Source organism: Dasypus novemcinctus, chromosome 14 (assembly GCF_030445035.2).
Source record: "Dasypus novemcinctus isolate mDasNov1 chromosome 14, mDasNov1.1.hap2, whole genome shotgun sequence".
Lineage (NCBI taxonomy): Eukaryota > Metazoa > Chordata > Mammalia > Cingulata > Dasypodidae > Dasypus > Dasypus novemcinctus.
In genome coordinates this window covers 87,992,539-88,013,701 of record NC_080686.1, presented here as the reverse complement: position 1 = coordinate 88,013,701, position 21,163 = coordinate 87,992,539, and the positions used below count along the sequence as shown (strand labels likewise).

Genomic DNA, 21,163 nt, shown 5'->3' with positions numbered 1-21,163 from the left:
TTGACTTGGCCCAGTGGATAGGGCATCTGCCTACCACATGGGAGGTCCAAGGTTCAAAACCTAGGCCTCCCTGACCCGTGTGGAGCTGGCCCACACACAGTGCTGATGAGTGCAAGATGTGCCATCCACGCAGGGGTGCCCTCCATGTAGGGGAGCCCCACATGCAAGGAGTGCACCCCATAATGAGAGCCGCCCAGCATGAAAGAAAGTGCAGCCTGCCCAGGAATGGCGCTGCACACACGGAGAGCTGACACAGCAAGATGATGCAACAAAAAGAAACACAGATTCCCGTGCCGCTGACAACAACTGAAGCTGACCAAAAAAAAAAAAGAATACACAGCAAATGGACAGAGAGAGCAGACAACTGGGGGAGGGGGGAAATCAATTAAAAAATAAATCCTTAAAAAAAAAAAAGAAACCCAACATTGGTAGCCAAAGGCTCCTTAAATATAGAAGAATAACCAAGAAACACCTAATCAATGAGGTGAACCAGCAGTATGAAAGAGAAAAGACCAAGATAAACTAAAAACAGAACCAAAAAACACTCCTAGAGGAAACATAATTCAAGGGAAAAAACTTTACAAGAGATCTTATATTTGAGATCTCACATCCATAAAATATGAACAGAATGCTATGAGAAAAACTAGAGCTCCTTAAAGATTAAAAAATAATGGGTGACAAAATAGTCACCATTAGAGAAAGCTAAGGAATCAGTACATTAAAGAGAAGAAACTTTCCCTATATGAACTACTACTGGGTAGCAAATATTGGACATAGAGAATTTCCTCTATGTATTAGTATTCTAGCTAATAAATGAAAGTTTTGTAGAATTATATTAACTCCTGATGACAAAACAGATCTAAGCATTGAGCATCCGTGGCCATTCTATAACAATACAACCAGATATTATGTCTAGACGGAAGATCACACCACCACCTATGAAAGTCTTGCCCTCAAAAAATCCAACTGAATCTGATGGAACTACCAATTTATAGAAGATAAAGAGGACAGAGGAACTTGTTAAATTGCACCATAGAGATGAAATCAGCAAAACCAAGACTATATATAGGGAATTCTGTAGGGCAAACAGCTTGGTTTCTCAGCAATTAACTTTTAAGGGAGAAAAAAGAGATGCAGGAAAGTTAATAGGCTAATAGCCTTAAAAAACACTGGCCACCTGCAATGTGTGGCCCTCATTTGGATCCTAATTCAAAGAATCCTTATAGGGCAATTGTGGGAAGATGGCAAACTAGGAAGCTCCAGGATTAAATCTCCACCAGAACAACTATTCAACAGGTAGGAAATGTCTGAAACAACTATTGCAAAACCTCAGAGTCCAGTAGAACATTGTATAGCATCCAGGCAAGAGACTGGTAAATTACAGTAAGGACTAGTAAATTGCCCTCTACACAGCTGTTACTGGTGCCCATCCCCTATTCTCACCACAGGTCTCTGTGCAATAACTTGCTGGTGACAGACAAGGACACAAAAATCCACTTCCCCAAGATCAGAGGTGGGCATGGCCAATTGCTGATTACAGTTGAAGACCTCCTAGTGAAAAATTCCTAGGAGGGTTTCAACAGCAAATTGGAGCTGGCAGAATTAGTGAACTCAAAGACAAGACAATTGAAAAGAAATCAGGCTGATGAGCAGAAAGAAAAAAACTCCTAATTTTTAGAAAATTTAAGAGACCTCTGGGACACCATCACACATACCAATATATGCATTATGGGGATCCCAGAAGAAGAGAAAGAGGCAGAAGGAATATTCACAGAAATAATGACAGAGAACGTCCCAAAAGTAGCAAAAGATGTAACTGTGCATATCCAGGAAACCCAGAGAACACCAAACAGGATAAACAAAAACACCCCCTGTCATATCACTGATCAAACTGTCAAATTCAAAGGACAAGGAGAGGGTTCTGAAAGCTTCAAGAGCAAAACAAAGTGTTATATACAAGTCCAGATTTCTCATCAGAAAGCATGGAGTCAAGAAGGCAGTCAGATGAAATGCTTAAAATGCTGAGAGAAAACTACCAAGACTTTTATATTTGGCAAACTTTTTTTCAAAAATAGGGTGAGATTAAGATGTTGCCATATAAACAAAAGCTGAGGGAGTTTGTCACCACTAGATTTGCCCTACAAGCAATGCTAATGGAATTTATCATCCCTGAAAGGAATGAACACTAGACATAAATAAATAAAGGTCTCCTCAGTAAAGGTGATCATTTGGGTTTTTATTCTGGGCACTCAGGCTTAAGAGGTAACTAACTCAGTGCATGCTACTCTCAACAGATTATCAGAATGCAGGCCAAATCACATGGTCCTGTCATCCCATTGGCCAAAGCAAATCTTGCCACCAAGACCAAATTCAAGTGGTGGGGTTCATTGTTCCTACCAGGAGACCATGCAATAGTGTAGATAAATATATTAAAGGAGTGAAGAATTTCAATCAATAATCCATCTGTCTCAGACTGAAAATGAAAAGTCAGAGGAAACAGGACCTAGGAGTTCAATTCAAAAGGCCTAAAATTTGACTGTAAGTCCCAGAATGAGAGATGGGGAAAAAATGAGAAAAGAAAATAACTTTCCCCCATATTTTCCCAGAGTCTGGAGGAGCAATTGTCTACAGTGGAAGAATCTGCCTAAACAGATTAAAAAGACATACATCATGGTGAAGTTTCAAAACATTAAGATCCTAAAATTTTCCACCTACAAAGGAATGAGAATCAAAATATTTCCTGGGGAGCACATGTGGCTCAAGCAATTGAGCACCTACTTCCCACACAGGAGGTTCCAGTTTCGGTTCCCAGTGCCTCTTAAAAAAAATAAGCAAAACAAAAGAAAAACTAACTCAGGAGTGGATGTGGTTAATGGTTGAGCACCAGCTTCCCACATAGGAGGTCCCAGGTTCAATCCCAGGCCCGTGGCGCCTCAAAAAAAAAAAAAAAGGCATTTCCTAACTGGCTTTTCATTTTCATGCCCTGTTAAATACTCAATTCTTAGTTATTATGATTTCCATCCTTTGGGAAAACATAAACATGTTTTTGAGTGGCTAATGTGGATTCCTTCACACCAGTCAATCTATATTTGGCCCATAAATGAATGTAGCTTCAGATTCTACCTTATGAACACCTGTAAGTTAACCAAATGAGAAAGCCAATGAGTTCTTTTAAAAAATTAAATATTACTTACACTGATAGAGAAAAGCTTTTAGAGAATCAACTGATAAGCATGAAAAATTGCATTCTAAAGGCAGGCTCTGGTTGGAATAGATCTTAATGTGGCCTCTGACAGGTAGAATGTGCAAACAAGTACTTTATCCCTTTAGAAAGTATGACTGTGGCCAACCAAAATTTTGCCAAGATGTTTTATATTTGTTTTGCAATTTGTTTTAGGCACAAATTGACATGAAAAAAAGTTAATCTTCATTAAATGCCACCTTTTATTTATAATTTTTTTTAAAGCTCACTGAAAACAGAGGCTAATTTGGAAGTTTTGAAGTCAATACCTAGTGAAAAATTAATGATTGAAACTGGTAAGTTTTAAAATTTTTCATTTTCTTATTAAATAGCTAGAGAAAAAAAACTGACTTCACATTTACTGTTAAAGTGAACAAATAATTGCTTTAAAACTGCATACGTACCTTCATCAATCATACTTTTCAGAAAACCTTTGGGGATTTGCTGTCAATTGATGGAAAATATTTATACAAATATGCAAATGATTTATACAAATGATTTAATTTTAGAAGTTTGTGCCTAAGCACTTAAAATGGGATATCAGAATAGTGGTAACTAAGCATTTACATTGTAGTTATGAATATTTAATTAAATAAGGAGTCTTGACTAAGCAGTTCATCTCAGGATTTCAAAAACTCTTCAATTAGAAGTTTTTAACACAATTTATAATATAGTGGTTTCATTCTACAGCACTGCAAGAACAAAACTTTAAATATTGGTTTTGTAAGAACTTTAGGAATTAATCTTTTGCCTAAAATAAAACAAGGATAAAAATTAATAATCAGGTTTAATTCCTTAGTCATGAAAACTAAATGCTTTTATTAAGTTTTAATGCTTTTAAGATGTATAAGCTACATAATTCAGACCTTTTTTAAAGAAATAGATACTTAAATAATCCCACTACTCAAAGTTCCTATTTCACATTTAGTAGGGGCAATTACAGAAATTTTACTTAAAACGTTTTTCACATTATAACTGTTTTTTAGATTTAGATGTTTTTAAGTATGCCATAAGCCAACAATGTTAGCAGAAAAAGTGAGTCTTGTGAAACAGCTAAAATTTTACACAATTCAAGATTTTATCTTTACTTTTCTTAGAACTGGTTTATGGGGCTTTAATTTTGTGGCTCATATTTTAGAAGTTATATATTTGATAATGTTAATTAGAAAACATTATTTTTAAAAAGGTTAAGAGACACTTCTCTTTGTTTAACTCTAGATGCACCTTGGTGTGGAGTCAAAAGTACACATGCTGGATCAAAATACATAAAAACTTCATTTCCTACCAAAAAGAAGTGGGAAAACAGGCATTGTTTGAAAGATAGAAACGAACCCTGCCATATAATGTAAGTATTTGTTTACATGGCCTTCAAGAACGCAAATAAACACTGAAATACTCACCAAATGCCATTTACAAAGTGAACTTGACAGACAGCATTAGTAAGGTTTTAGAGTTTTGTGACCCAAATGAAGTTAAGGTTCAAGACCACTAATAATATAGAGATTTGGGAAAATTTGCACCTGAACTATTCTCTCTTTCTGCTCCTCTATGATATCCTCTCAACTCTAAAGTGGTTTTACTGCAGCATTTGAGAAATGTATGTGATTTTGGTTGTCATTTTGTAAGAAAGGGAAAAGATCTTAAAACTATCCACATAATCCCCTTGCCTGGTTTAAATTCTATTCTCATGTAACCTCCCTGATGTTTCTAAAAATGCAGCCTTAACAAATTTTTAAATGAGTTGGCAACCTGAATAAATCTAGGAAATAGATTATTTCTTTAAGCCTCTGAACAAACGGAAAGTGAGGATTTCCTTTTTCAGCCAACCTAAGGCAAAATCATGGAGAATTTCAGTTCCTAAAAAAGTAGTAATTCAGAACTGTTTTTTATTACAATATACAGCATTATGTGAAAGAGGACTGTTACCCATCTATCATTTTAATGGCCCATCATCCAGTTTTTATTTGTAAAAAGAAATCAATTAAATCTAGATTGCATCAATCTAATATAGTTTGCCTTTTCTCAAATTGGGCATATTTGTAATGCATTCTTAAAAAAATATTGAAATGCTAATTCTTTTCATAGGCACCATTTACTTTTAGCAGTTTTTAACAGCGTATTAGGTAACCCAAATCTAAAGTTTAACAGGCAAAAAAGTAATTTTTCTATAAAAATATTTGAAAGGTTTGTTTATTCCTTTATAAACATGCTGGCACTAGCAAAGACTTTAAAACTAAATGTTTTAAAACTCATATATTGAAGAATATTTTAAGATTCTGGTCAGTAAAGAATAATTTATAAATTTTATGAAATGTAGGCAACTTGCTTTGGTCAGGACACAATATTTCTGAATTCTTTGGCAACTCAAAGAGGACACAAGAGACAAGAAACTGTTATCTAGCCAGCAGCCAACTTAGAGGAAGTAGTTGCCAATGGTGTATCCAAGTCAGTTTTCTAAACTGCCTCAATCTTAGGTAAAATTATAAGTTCTGAGTTGAACTGTACATTTTCAAGACCAAATTTCAAAGCATTTTTAAATGTAAACTATTAAGAGAACCATAAAGGCGGCAAGAATCAAGTGCAATCATGAATACCAACCCTTCACATTTCAAAAAATACACATGCCTTTAGTCTAGTGCTAATTCCTAATTAGCAGTTTACTATTTTTTAATCAATTGCCATCGCATTAAATTTTATGTTGTAATTATTTGTTTAGAGGTCTTTCCTCTTAAATTATGAATTTCTTAAAGCAGACATTTTGGAGCTCCCATCATGACAGGACAGGTGCCCATTACTAAGCCCACACAGAAGAATCAAGACAGTCCCTGCCCTCATTCATCCACCATATGCGTTGGTTCTCTGTGCCTAGCACTGAGATAAAGCTTTAAACCAGTCAGACAAGGATCGCTGCCTTCCTGGAGCAAACAGATGAATTATAGTCTACCAATGGTAGTGGTTTTGGAGGTACATATACCAGGGACCAAAGAATATAAGAACTGCCTGTCTCAGAGGGGAAATAGAGGTTTACTGAGAAGATATTTCAGTGTTCTCTAAGCATGACTGGGAGTTAGGCTAGAGACAGACACCTTGAACAAAGGCAGACTGTAAAAAGGGCCTTGCTGATCCAGGCAAACAGTAATTTAGTGTGCCAGAAAGTAGGATGCAAGGGTAAGTAGAGGAAGAAAGTCTGGGAAGGTAGTAAAGTGAGGCCAGACTGTGAGGCAGGACTCTTGTGAGTCTTAGTTTAGATTTTATCAGAAGTCAGAGTTTTAAGCAGAAAAAGTGGCAGGTTTTTTTAAAAGCTGTAATTGGCACCAGTGTGGGGGAAGAACTGGAATTGAGAGAAAGGTGGCAGGAATCATATGTATCATATCACATGCATACTTATACCTATGTGTGCAGTTAAGTACTTGGAATCTGATGACTGTTTTGCTTTGGGGTGGTTTTTTTGTTTGTTTGTTCATTTGTTTTGCAAGTAAAGAGTTATTTTGTGAAGGGAAAGAAAGAGAAAGTACACACCGGAGACAGGAGTGCAGGCATGCTCAAGGGAAAGAGAGACACCAATCTGATTACAGACTGCAGGACTAAAAACCTGTGCCTACTGTAAAAATGCCACATCAAACAAAAGAAGCCACTGAATTATTAGACATGAAACTTCTTACAGTAACTGCAGCTTTCAGCCACTCAAGATATACCTAAATAGCCCAAGTGCAAAATGTTGTGCTAAGATTGCCATAAACTTTGCATTATGAGACTTAATAAAACTAGAATGTTCTAAGCACCATTTTGTAGTTTGAAATAAATGATTTCTAAATCTGAACAAGGTGATTTTGCTATATACATTACAATCTTAGCAAAGCTGTGATGAACTCCAAAACTTTTTATACCATCAGCAGCACTACTTATGTGTTAAAAATTCTGAGAAAAATTGCAATTCCATTCATACAGAGGAAAACTGTTGTTTACTAAGAGAATTGGAGTTTTTAGTGTCTTAATTTAGATGTTAGTTTTGTTTTATTCAGCATATTTTAATAGTCTTGATTTATTCAGCATATTTTAACTGTCAGATAAAAATTAAATATACTAAATGAACTTACTATATTAAAGTGAGCCTTTTTGGGCCACTATTGCAGAACCAAAAAAATTTCAGTTAATTCTTAAATCTTCTTTCCTAATTCCTTTAGGTGTTCACATTCAAGATACCCATTAATTAAAGAATCAAAAGCCTAAGAAAGGAAGAAAGGACATTTATATGTTTAATTTTTACTTTAGAATTTTCTAATGCATGTGTGAAAAATACTCTGTGATATTGATAGGAAATGCTACTGCTAATTACCATTCTAGGCAGAGAAACAGAAAGATGGACGCATGGGCTATTCTCTTCTTTGCAGGCAAAGAAAATACAGGAACAGAGAGCTCTAACCCATTTTTCTCTCTCATATCCACCCCCATCCCACCCCATCCCCAATAATAATAAATGATAACTTCCTTTGGTGTCATTGTGCTAGTTATCAGCAATTTCCTGCTGTCTCTAAAAGACTAGTTCTGTAAGCACTGACTTTTTAAACTTTGACTGCTACCCCAAAAATAAATCTTACATTATGACTCATACATATGCATATATAAATAAAACCAAAACAAAGCTGAAACAGTACTTACCTTTATGAAGCCAATGTACTTTTTTCATTTTAATTTTTTAAATGTTTGTCATAGCCCACTAATCAGTATGTAGTGACCTACAGTTTTAAAGAAGTTTTCATTTCCACTGTGTTAATTCCATAATTGTGGTACACAAAATATTGAAACTGGCTTTATAATTTACTTGAACCTGGTTTTTTACTTTAGTTGCATGCAAGACAGCATTCTTTTTAAAATATCCTACCAGAAAGAAGTTATTAAACTTTCATATGGTATTGCTGAAAACTTTAGTAACTGTTAAGTTTGTTTTTTGTGCTACAGCAGTATGTACTTTGAAATTTAACCGTCCTTTTTTTAATTTTAGTCAAATACTGGAGATAATGTCAGCAGTAAGAGAGGAGGATCCGCTGGAATTAGCCAATACGCTGTATAACAACACGATTAAAATTTTTTTTCCTGATATGTGATTGGCATTTCCATTGTGTACGTAAAGTTTTGTGGTAAACTTATTGAGAGTTTCAATAAAGGAATTATCTGGAAATTGTCTACAGAAGTATTATAAATATCACTGCACAATATACTTCCTCTTTTTAAAAATCAGATCGGGATTTTTGTATCACCTAATGCCCTCATTTAAAACAATGAAAACCCCAACTATTTTCATTTTATTATCCCTTCAAAAGTGTGAAAGGAAAATTTATGTCAACAGAGCAAACATAGAGTAACTAAAAAGTATACTGTTTTTGTATCAAAATTAAACAATTAGCACATTCTGGTTTATACCAAAGTTAGTTTTTATAAGCTTTAAGCCTTCAGTTCTCCCATAGTCTCTGAATCATGACATTTGAAACAGCACAAGTGCAATTGCTTCTTTCAAATTTCAAGTTTCTTAAACGATTCTGGTACTTTAAATTTTGCCCTAGAGTATTTTAAAATACTATATATAAGTATTTCCTTGATTTTTATGTGGTTTCCTCTGATAAGCATTTTCATTCTCCCACCCAAAAGAAAAAATTCGGTCCAGAGTTAGATACATTATATAGTTTCATTGAGGAATCTTTGGCACAGTTGACGCACCGTATTATCATTACATTAAAAAGCTGTTTGTTCAAATTTTGTCATAAAAACGTGAAAACATTTTATTCTATGTACAATAATGTACACAAATTTAACTAGGTCACCAAAGAGACCAGAAGTAATTAAAGAGGTATATTTACAGTAGCACATCACAGTAAACGGAAAACCATTCACAGATTCAACATTGATACTGTTTTTGTGCTTGGTTATACACTGAAGTGAAGCATATTACTTCATTTTGGATGAACTGAATTTTAAACAAATACCTCAATGATTAGTAAATGCTACTTTAATCAGTCAGTATCATCATTAATAAATTCTTCAGCTGCTGTGCCTGTGTGCTGGATCGTGCCATTTCTTTCTCTTTGAACATCATCATCACAATCTGTACTGTCATCTTCATTCAATTCCCTGTCAGATTCAGCAGCAGCTTCTCTGATAACTTCCTCTGGATTTTCATTGGGTGCAATAAATCCATTGTTGTTAGATGTATTTGAATTATCCTTGATATCATCTTCAATGTATACTTTCTGATGGCACATAGGACAAGTATCTTGAATGTACAGCCATTTCCGAAGGCAAAGTGCATGGAAATAATGATTACATGGTGTAATACGAGCAGATGTTGTAAACTCATGATAGCAGATTGCACATACATCATCTATTTCTTGTAAGCGGCTCCCTTTTATTTCAGGAAGTGAATTAATTTTCTTAACAGCAGTCCTACGATTCATGAATGTCTTCCAGCCATTTTTTGCTTGTAAGTAGATGTTAAAATATGCATGTAGGCACATCATACAAGCCCGAATTTTACTTCCTGACTCAAACATCATAGTATAAGCCCCATTTCCAAACATTACTACTCCAAATATAAATTCAATAATATTGCCTGTTGAACGAACATAGTAGACATAATCATCAAGCTTTTCCCAGAGGACATTATAGTAGCCATCAATCATGAATAAGGTATAAACAGTGAGAGAAACAATTACTTTTAAACAGAGTTCCACACAAAAGGCTGTAACTGCAAACAACCATGTATTTAGTGCATAATGATGCCACAGAACATAACTGAGTAAAACAGGAAGAATGAACAGGCAAGCAGAGACAAACAGCACAGGAAAATGTCTACGAAAAGATGACACATGAGAGGCACTGAGAGACATTAACACAGGGTCTGTCATTCCATGGATGAAATGCAGGACTGCAGTTAATAAAAGGCACATGTTTCTACTTAAACGAATAAGTCTCTCTTCTGGTCTTAACCCACTTAAACCAGTCTGAAGAGCCAAGATAAAAAATAAAACAGGTGCTACAAAGCCAAGCCGCCTGTCATCTTCTTCAGTTGATCCAATAAAGGCCAATATTCCAAGCCCCAAATAATGGGCTATTGAAGAAATTACAGCACTCATGCCCAGAACAGTTAGTGTAGAATCACATCCACTAATGATAAGATTGCAAATGAGGTCCCAGGAATCATCCCAAGAAATAAAGAAAGAATCAGTTTCGTTTGCCATCCTTAAAATATACATTAACACTGTAGCCTGTGCTGTAATTCTTGTTAGCCAAAAGACTCGCAGTATATCTGGGAAACGAATCCTCTTCCATGTGTCCTCCATCAATAACTGTAATCCGTAAATGCGATACATGTGCCTCACTAAAAGATAGACATACCGTGTGGAATAATAAAACCACTTAAGTTTCAGAGCCAACACAAGCACTGTAGTTAACGTGAGAATCAAGGAAGAAATAAAAACTAAGGCCTCTCTGATATGTAGTGGTACCTCTGTGATTAAGCCTATTACAGGAACTAAGAGATCCAAAATAATTAATTGTGAATAGATAGAATGGATTTGGAGTAGTGTAATATATCCAATTCCAAATGTGAGCTGTACAACGATGAGTGCCATCCATAGTGAGGGCCCTTTTCGAGGAAGTAGCTCAATTCCAAAAGCTGATGTGTTGTAGGCACCATAGAAGTCAATGTGCAAAGAAGCATAATAATTCACCAACACTGAGGTTGCGGCTAATAGAAAGGCGGAGGTGTACATGTAAAACTTGAAAAGTGATCGCTGTGACAAGATCAGAACAATACTGGATACAAATATACCTAAAAAAGAAAAAGAAAAGAAAAAGATCATCTGAATGAAACGTTTAAAATGTCAATCCACTAAGTAGCTTTGATCATCTTCATTTAATTTGGAAATATGAATGTTTTCAAAGTTATGAACAGTAATACAATTGATGCTCAGGACAATATAAACTTAAGGGCTAATATAAGTTTTTATAAAATCATAGTTAATAAGACAGACCAAACATTTTTTTAAATCTCACCCCTTATTTTCTAATTTTCTAAGTAATTCAAGTACTAAGCACTACATGGCCTGACACCAAATTACTAAATTGTGTTGAAGATGCCCTTGTAGTTTTTAGAAAGTTGAAAATTTAAAAAAAAATATGTCCTATCTAATTTCATAATCATTAAAAGTATTAAAATAATTCCATCAACAAAAACATGAAGAGTTAAAAAATAACCAAAATGGGAAACATTCGTTCCTATTAAACCTCGCAGTACATTTAAATTTTTTTTAAAAAGTGTTCTGTAGGAAATAGTTGAACTTCAATTTTCTACTTCCAGGTAATTCAAATTGTAAACACTCTCCTTAAACAGCATTCCCTCAAGAGTTCAAATTCAGTCTTTTTTTACTGTAGATAATTTTACTTCAGATTTCTGACATGCCTTCTAAGTTCCCTTTTTTTCCTGTACTACTGAATCTTTTTTTGTCCAAATAGTCAACACTTTCTATTCTTCAAATTACAAAAGTAAATTCAGAAACCTAAACATAGAAAGAAAACGGTAATAAAAATCTCCTCCTCCACTCTTTAGGTAACTAATGTAAACAGTCTGATGTATATATCTAGCACCATCTTTCTTTACCTCTTACAAACAAATATTTTATTTACATTAGATTTCAACAAACATTATTATTAAAGAGTTCAACTATGGAATGACATCCAAAATTCACCTAGTTTCAGTTCCGTAGTCCAAGTGCAAAATTCAAAAATGGTAAAATCTAACTCACCTGCAACTGGAAACAGCTCTTTCTTGTCATTCCCCATTTCAGTTAAAGACGCCTTATTCTCTTAGTGGCAACCCTACCCCACACCCTCAAACTTTGCCAATCAGTTGCCAAATTCTGCTAACACTTATGTCTCTCCTTTCTGGGACACAAACCAATAAGTCTTCCTGCCGTTGAAAACACAACTGGTCCCAATCCACTTACAAGCCATCACCACTTTCTTCATTCCTCTGCTCAAAATTCTTCATCGCTCTGAAATTTCTATCAAATGAAATCTATATTCCTTTTCCTGGCATTCAAGGATCTAACCTGCCTTAGCATAATATGCCTCCCAACAAGTCAATGCTCCAGACACCACAGCTTTTCCCTACCTAATTGCAGCTATGTTTATACTCTTCTCTTTGTTTGGAATGATGGCCCCCACCAACTTCCCAAATCCCTGTTTAAATCCTACCCATCCTATTGACCAACTTTCTGATAATAATTGTTCCTTCAGCATACCAACAGATCTTAGTGAAACCCCTAACAATCATATACTTACTGCCTGCTACTGTAGATGAGTAGGTATCATACACCCTATAATATAGAGTGCCCTCGAAAACAAACAAGGATCTTATCTTGGACATCTATGGATCCCCAAATATTTTGTACAAAATAAGTACAATCAATATTTATTGGGGAAACAAATGTTTCTGTCACATTTTAAATGGTATTTTTACAGCAAACCATAAAATCCAGCCTGCTTGAAAAAAATTAAACCTTTGAAAAGGTAAGACAAAGCTGAGAAACCAGATTTTGGGATACAAAAAAAGGTGACAAACTCTGAGGTCAAATTAAACATCCATCCATTTTACTGCAGCATGTAATCAAGAAAGACTGCAGATTACTGTGGAGGCCTTTCACAACCTGCTGCATGTAAAAGCAAAGGCTAGTTTCTCTAAATGATGTCTTTGCCCACAAACTTAAAATTTATCCTATGCCAAGGTGAGGTTATTTGTGAAAAGGAGAACTAAAGGGCATAATCAACTGCCAGATCAACAAATCCCTGAAAAAGAACCGCCTGATTCTGTAAGCAAGTGGCCACTAAAAATCTCCCAAAGAATTGGGAGCCAGAAATGGGCCCTTCCAATAGGAAATGGACTTTCAAGCAGAATTAAAAACTTTTTTCATGGAAGGTAACTTAAGGAAAAGGAATTAACTCAGCCTATATATGGCATATATAATCTTTCTCTAAGTGGGGGAAAAAAAAAGGTTTTATTAAGACAAAACCAACTAATCTCTTACGGCAAAACCAAAATAACTTTAGTTCTATATTATGCCTCTTAAAGGAGAAAAAGTCAAACAAGGACTGTAATTTACTTTTGTCAACTTGTTATTCAAAAAGTGGTAAATTACCCTTCACAAGGGTCTATTTTATGAACTCTGCTGTAACTTATAACCAGTCTTTTTTATTCTAATAGCTTTTTTCCCTCCTGAATTTATTTCTTAAATAAAATTCTACAAAAAAATGAAGGAATAATTTGCATTTTAGAAATACTTCTGGAGAAAAAGGGACATTTTACTTTATACAAATTTACTGTGTGATGAAAGGATATGAAGTTTGGATGTGACCTACCAAGTAACAATCAGATAGTGTATTTTCCTGATTAAAATTACCACCCCACCTCTCACGATATAAAGAGGAGTAAAGCTTTCAAGAACAGAATAAAATTGCTTTATTCCTACTTAAAAGTATGCATGTATATGGGGTCTTGAAATTTTCTTTTGTACTTATGTTCCTATCTATGAAAAACATCCTACTTCTAACTTGTAGGATGTGGGAAGAAATCAATTTTACTTTTACAAGGGAAAAAGCCAACTTCCCAAGTAACAACTTTCCCAAGTAACAGTCCCATCTCATATCATCAATAAAATAAAAATTTCATTGCCCCTTCACAACTTCAGATAAAACTCTCAGTATTAATCCTGTAGACCTAAGGGCATTAATCCAAAAACAGAGTTTCTCATCAGGATTTACAAGAGACCTGCAAAATTAAGCAAGGCTAGAAGAAAAATCGCCTGTGGACACTGGAGAAGAGAATTAACTGAAATCACAGCTGAGTGATCACAGTCCAACTCTCCAGTGATCAGAAAAGTTCACTAAGGTTTTCAAGATACGAAAAGAGGCAGGTATCAAAATCTGTTCAAAAGCTTTGAAACTATATATTAAATCACTTCATGAAAGAGTTCAGATAACCGAAAACAAGCGAACAAAATTAACACATAATGCATGTTCACAACAAGGGTCTCTTACGTGTACCAAGTTCATTCATACCCTTAACCTTTATTGAAACAATACTAAAAATAACAGAACACACAACATTTACAACTCTCCAGCTACCTTAAATACCTTTAAAAAATAAAACAACCCATGGGAAAACATTTCAAAATCCAGTAGAATAAAGATGGAGAAGCAGAGAAATAAATGTTACTACCTTACTCCAAAGGAGACCTAAGCAATGCAATTTGGGACAAAGTCAGTAAAATATACTACAATGTTAATTTGTAGGTATAACTGATAAACAACAGCAGAAGGAAAATATTTCTATCAATTTTTCATTTTAAGTAAAAAACTGGTACCCTCATTTTTTTTATTTAGTAGGATAAAAAGAGTTGTGCTTTTAAACTAAAAGTTGCAAGTTTGTTTCTATTTAAAAAGTAATGTGAATAGTTGTGTTTTTTTAAAATAAACCCTATGGAAATACTCAAGAGTAAAACAAGTTTCTCTAGTCTCTGCATTCCTCAATTTTACAAGCACCACAGACATAGAACCACTTTTAAGTTTTTGTACATTCTGACAAATTCATTTTGCATAAACATTCATATATAAATATGCTCTTGCTTTTTCCCCATATTGTGGGTTTTTTGCCTTTTATTTTTTAAATTATATTTCTCTGATTACATATGAGAGCATCTTCCCATTTTTACTGATCACCAGGTTTCCTCCTCTTTTGAGAAGACTGAATCACGTACCCAACAAAGACATGCTCAAGTCCCTACTACTGGTCCTGAGGATGTGAATTCATTTGTAAAAGCATCTTCAAAGGACCTATTAAAACTAGGGTAAAATTAATCAAGGTGGGCCATGATCCGGTATGAGTGGAGTCCTTATAAACAAAGGAAATTTGGACTCGGAAATACAAGCCACAAGAGGAGGTAGAAAACCAGAAACAGAGACACAAGGAAACAGATGACCACGTGTCGGAGGCAGAGACTGATTGCCAACAAGCCACCACCACAAGGCTAGAGACTTCAGAGAAAGCATGGCCTTGCCAACACCTTGATTTTGGACTTCTAGCCTCCAAGACTGCAAGCTAATAAGTTCCTGTTGTTTAAGTCAACCAATATGTGGGCTATGTTACAGCAGTCCGGGAGAACTAAGACATCTGTAAGCTGCCATTTTATCTTTCACTCTTTTATCTATGGAGTTGCCTTTCTTCCTTATTGAATTGTAGAAGTTCTTTAAATATTCTGAATACAAATTCTTTGTTAGTTATGTATAATGAAAATATTTTCTGGTTTGTGGCTAGTCTTTTCACTTTTTTGATGATGCCTTTGAATGAACAAAGGTTTTAAATTTAATATTGTTGAATTTACCAATCTTTATTTTATACATTTGCTTACTTATTTTTTTAAAGAATTGTTCTGCCCTTACTCTGAGGTTTAAAAAATGTTCTATATCTTCTTCTAAAAGTTTTAAAGTTCTGCTTTTCACATTTAGGTATAAATCCACTTAGAACTGACTGTTTATATGTTGGTATGAGGTAGGACTCCACTATAATTTTTTCCATTTGAAGAAACTAAATGACTACTAATGACTACTAATTGAATATAGTCCATATTAACCTCACTAAACTGCGTTCTACTTCTGGAACACGGGTGGTCTGTATTCTGTTCTATGGGTCTCTCCTAGTGGTTCTCAACCTGGACAGTTTTGCCTCCCAGGAGACATTTTTGGTGGTCACAACCTGGGCAGGAGGCAGTGGGGGAATGGTACTGATATCTAGTGGGTAAAGAACAGGGAAGCTGCTAAACATCCTACAACGTACAGGACAGGTCCCCCAAACAGATGAATTATCCTGCCCAAAATGTCAACAGTGCCACTAATTAAGAAACCATGATCTATCCCTATGACAGTCATAATTACTACTACTTCACTGTTTTTTCAGTGTACAGATTTTCTCAGATCTTTCTACAGCACCACAAATTACCATATTTTTCAACAACTTTATTGTAGGGCTAGACCATAATACAAGTAACCAACTCACTTTGAATAGATATTGAGAATAACAATTTGTTGTTTTACTATAACCAATAATGTTGCAGTGAACATCCTTGCTCAAAGTTTTTGTACAATTGCCATCTCTAGGCCCGATTCCTAAAATCATAATTGTGAATCAAAAGGCATGTAGTAAATTTTGGTTGACAGCACCAACTGACTCCACATAGAAGATATAGCCAATCAAAATTGTATAATTTACCTATTTCCTCATATCTTTGCCAAATTAGTTTTTAATCAAATTTTGAACCCTTCACCAATCCGATAGGTGAAATTTTGGTTTGACTGCATTTAATTATGAGATTAAGTGCTTTCCTTTTGCTTATTGACCATTTGCATTTCATTTATTGTGTACAGTCCATTTATCTATTGCCTGAGTAAAACTCTTAATAGGATGCTAATCTCAGATGATGCAAAAAATTTATCTTCAGTTTGTTAATTTTAAGGATTTGAAAAAAAAAGTTTACCATACATATATATTTTTCTTTTTTTTGATACTCAAATTTATCAATTTTTTCACTTGTAAGTTCTGGCTTTTCTGTGATGTTTAGAAAGACCTTTCCCACTTCAAAGAATTATAATAGATGTAATACTATGAAAACAAACTCCTGTGTTTGCATTTTCTGCCTTGGATTTAAATTTGCTAATTCAGCATTATGCTGCTCTGGACTTAGTATCATGTAGCATTTAACACCTCCTAAGAAATAGCTTAATATTCTTAAATACTCTATATATTGTAATGTAACTTATTTGTGCCTCCAAAATGAGACACTTTATTTTCTCACCTGTTGAAATCCTAAAAATTTGTTGGATACTAAATGAAGGTATAGTCATTACTCTTTTTTGTAGGAGGAAGAATAAATTCTTCAAACACTACAAATAAAATTGGTAATGCTTTTTATTTTTACTTAGTGAATAGATGTCCATGTTTATAAGGGGAAAAGCAAGGTAGACAAGTATTGAGATTTAAACACAGGAGTACTGAGAAGTCTACAATTACCACATAAAACTAATCAGGATTTAAAAAACAAACAAAAACAAAAAACTAACAAGGTAGATCAATTTCTACTATCCACTGATATGCCTAACACACAGATCTGTCACTTTTAGTAATAATGTAAGATGCTTCATTGAGTGGGGTCTCAAAAACTTTAAGATATTTGCTTCTATTTAGGATGAATTTTTTGGCACCAAAACAAGGATTTTAAAATTAATATTTTGCAAATGTGAAAAATTAGCAGAATTACATTGGCACAATGTAAGGGGAAGCCAGGAGATAGATTTGGAAAATATTTTGTCTGACTCAGATAATATTCTGGGAACAAATTCTTCAAATAAGCAGCACCAAATATGTATATACATTCTGCAGATACCTTCAGAAGACCAAAATATCTTTAACAATGTATGGTCTTAACTGAAATATTAAAAAAATATATTTTAAAAAGCTATCAAACTTATTAGTAGTTAATACTTTAATAGCCCTTACATAGATCCCAGGTGCTGTTCTAAGCACTTTACATCCTAACCCATTTATTGCTCTTAACAACCCTGTGAGATACCATCACCGTCCACCCTTAAACAGGTAAGGATGAGACAATCTAGGCAGTTAAATAATTCACCTACGGTCACTTTCTTCTTTAAACTGCCAAATACAAGCTTTCACGATTTATTACAAAAATAAAAAGCATGGACAGTATACAAGGAAAAATAGCAGATTACTCTGTTCAATGTTTTAAACTACTAATGATTTAATTGGGGAAAATACTCTCTCCTTAAAGCTCCCCTAGCTCGACGCTAAGAGGACTGCATCAAAGCACTTGGTTCCAAAGGGATTCTTAGAGGATCTGTAGTTATCAGGCAGTTTTCCAGAATAAACAGCAGAGTCCTCTCAAACACAGCCCCATTTTTATCACAAATAATGGTGGTAGATACTTTTGCAGTGAATTGGCTTTGGATTACGTAGCCAATAAGTTACTGAGAAGTCTTGCGCTAAAGAACATAACCTTCACATCTTTAAGTTTAAAATACAGCCTCCCAGCATTACTCTGCCATCTGTATGTGGATTGCAGCTTACTGAGGAGGAAAGTGAACCATACTTGAAGATTTTTAAGCCCAGTCTCTGGCAACCACTTACTGGCTGTGTACCAAGGGCAAAACGTCCTCTAATACCATCAGTTTCCTCATTGTAAAATGAGCATAACACCCATCTCTGCGGGATATTTACAGGTTAGGTTAGAAAATACCAGTGAAAATGCTTCTGCAAAAGTAAAGGACCATACATATACAAATGTAAAATATTATTATTGCCAAGAACAAACTTCAGCATTTACTACTACCCCATTTTTTGGTAGGAATAAAGCAACAGATGGGCTTGTAATTAAAGAAGGATCTCACCAACAATCCGCCCTCCGCAAGACTTCAACAGCGTTAGTTTACTAAATAGTGATCACAAGAATTACCTCATCAACAAGATTTGCCAAGTTTCAATTACTTAAAAAATAAAAAACTCTTACACATAAATGCTTTTCACTCTGGTGATTTAAGTGAAGATAGAGATAGGGAAGTGGAATATAAGATGCTTTTAACTCTCACTCCATGCATATGCAAAAAAGGTACTAATTTCAGAAGTCTTTTTTAGAAATGTCTTATGTTCTAGCCACGTTTTTATAATCACTTTCAATACCTTCCCGTTTGTTTGTGGAAAATTTTAGGACCCGTTACAAATATCTGTTTCTTCATGAGGATTTCTGATAATGGTTTCAATATCTGACATTCGAAATCCTGTATCTTCTCCACTTGAAATGCCATTTCCGCGGACACTTCAAGATCATGTAGACCCAATGGATGCAACAGAAAAGACAACGTACGAGTATTCTGCATTTTGGAAAGGGGGAAACTGAGGCCCACCCCTTGGCGCGACCAGTCCAAGGTCACACACGGCGAGACCGGAGTAAGCAGATTTGCTGTTCTTCCAAGGCTGTCGCATAAAGACGTGGTAAGCCAGCAATCATTCCCCCAAGAGAAACAGCAGGCAAAGAGCCGCATACTCACACATCCATCCTTCCTCCCCGCCTCACTCAGGGGCCAGAGCCAACAGGGGGCTGACCCGCTAGGACAACCGCTCCGCCGTCAACTCTGAGACAGGTATCTCCTTACCCCTCCCACCCCGCAAAGACGTCCCTTTGAGGAACGGCACGGTGGTTCTCAAACACGCACACACCACCCACGGCCTGCGCGCCCTGTCCGAGTCTCTGGGGCACGTCTAGACCTGCAGAGCCGTCCCGGGAAGCAGGCTACCCAGTCCCCTTACCAAGGAGCCGGAGGAAGATCTGGAGCCCGATGCAGAACCGGCTTTGGCTGGAATCGTAGTAGGAGTTGAAGATGGCGTCGATGATGTAGAGGCAGGGCACCCGGAGCGCCACTTCGAGCGCCGCCCAGACCTGCTGATGGGCCATCCGCACCTGCTGCTGCGGGGGCCCCACCGCCGCCATGAGCCGCTGCCACACCGGGGCTGGGCCGGGCAGGGCCGCGCGGGGCAGGGCCGCGGAGCGCGGCTGGGGGCGGGAGCTCCGGCGGGTGACTCCGCCCCCGCCCTCCCTCCTCCTGTCTCTCTCACCGCCCGCCCCGCCGCCCGCTCGCGGCTCTCGAGCTGGAGCAGGCGGCGGAGGCGGCGGCAGCGGATCCCTGGGAGGCCTCTGGGTGTCGGTGTTTCCGGCTGGCTAAGGTCTGGCTCCTCCTCCCTCCACCGCCTCCCCCGCCCGCGGAGCCACCATCTTGACCTCGCCCGCCTGCCTCTGCCGTTCCTGCTGTTGCGAGACCCCGAGGCTGTGCCCGTGGTCACGCGAGATCGCGGAGCCCGCGCCGCTATTTGAGTCATAATCCGGCGCAAGGGGCGCTCCACATACCGTCATCACGTACGGCGTAGGCCACGACTCAAAGCGTTGCCATGGTTTCCGCCCCCCGCCTCTGCCTGTTAGGCTTTCCCGGCTCTGGCATCACCCCCCTGGCGCATGCGCCCTTCACTTGCCACACCCTCCGGTCTCCGGGTGGCCCCCTCACCCGCTGCATCGTGGGCTTAGTAGAGGACTCCCGGCTTCTTCCCGCAGAAGTTATTAGCTGTTTATTAGAATCAATTATAACACCCCATCAACATGGTACTAAGCTGCTAAGAATGGGCAAAGCTAAAGGAAGCGTCCCTTTATTCCTGCCCCGCCCACCTGGAGGTCTGAGGGATGGCAGGCGTTCCAGGGAACATACCTGAGAGGCTTGGCGGGTCTTGGTGGGGGAATCCTTACAAGCGTTGGTCTTCAATGAGATAAGCTCACCTATCCTCAGTGACTTCCTTCTCATGGCAGATGAGTCCATTTTCTCATGCTTTCTTACCTATCCATATAATTAATATGAGCCGGCCAACCTTATATTTCTGTTCCTTCAACCAGAAAATGCAAAAAACTAACGTAGGTAAGGTCAGCGTCTGCACGATGGACCCAGCTATCTTAGAAGAAAATGTGAAAAGAGAAACGTAGCTCACTTGGGCTTCTACCCCAAACTGCTTTCTGCAATCCAGTTTTGGTCAGAACTCCATGTGGTGGTTATCCTTTACCAAGATCCCCCAAGAGCGGGAGGACTGTTGGGAAAATTTTCAAGCCCCTCCCGAGCTCCTTTCTCGGGGAGGAGGTATGTGTGACAGAATTACTGAACCCTCGCTCAAACTCCTTACTCCAATTTGATGTTTTGAACCTTCTATTGGTAGCCCCAGGTATCCCCTGTCATCTATCTAGTACTTACTGTGTACCAGACACTGTGATA

At 36.9% G+C, this 21,163-nt stretch overlaps 2 protein-coding genes across 3 annotated transcripts in view; one reads left to right on the top strand and one right to left on the bottom strand.

Annotated features, from left to right (window-relative positions):
• The window catches only part of TATDN1 (TatD DNase domain containing 1), a 33,425-nt gene extending 25,005 nt beyond the window's left edge, over positions 1 to 8,420 (top strand). For both annotated transcript variants that reach the window (XM_071208019.1, XM_058276003.2), the window contains 3 exons: positions 3,467 to 3,537; positions 4,460 to 4,586; positions 8,244 to 8,420. In XM_071208019.1, the coding sequence (XP_071064120.1) occupies positions 3,467 to 3,537; positions 4,460 to 4,586; positions 8,244 to 8,346 (301 nt within the window). In that variant the 3' untranslated portion in view covers positions 8,347 to 8,420. The remainder of the gene's footprint in view (positions 1 to 3,466; positions 3,538 to 4,459; positions 4,587 to 8,243) is intronic.
• A 485-nt stretch (positions 8,421 to 8,905) lies between these two features.
• Positions 8,906 to 20,041, bottom strand: RNF139 (ring finger protein 139). The gene is made up of 2 exons (XM_058276002.2): positions 19,665 to 20,041; positions 8,906 to 11,066 (listed from the first exon to the last, which is right to left on the bottom strand). Exons 1-2 carry the CDS (start codon positions 19,843 to 19,845, stop codon positions 9,250 to 9,252), a joined length of 1,998 nt encoding a protein of 665 aa, XP_058131985.1. The 5' UTR covers positions 19,846 to 20,041; the 3' UTR covers positions 8,906 to 9,249.
• Between the last annotated feature and the right edge of the window lie 1,122 nt (positions 20,042 to 21,163).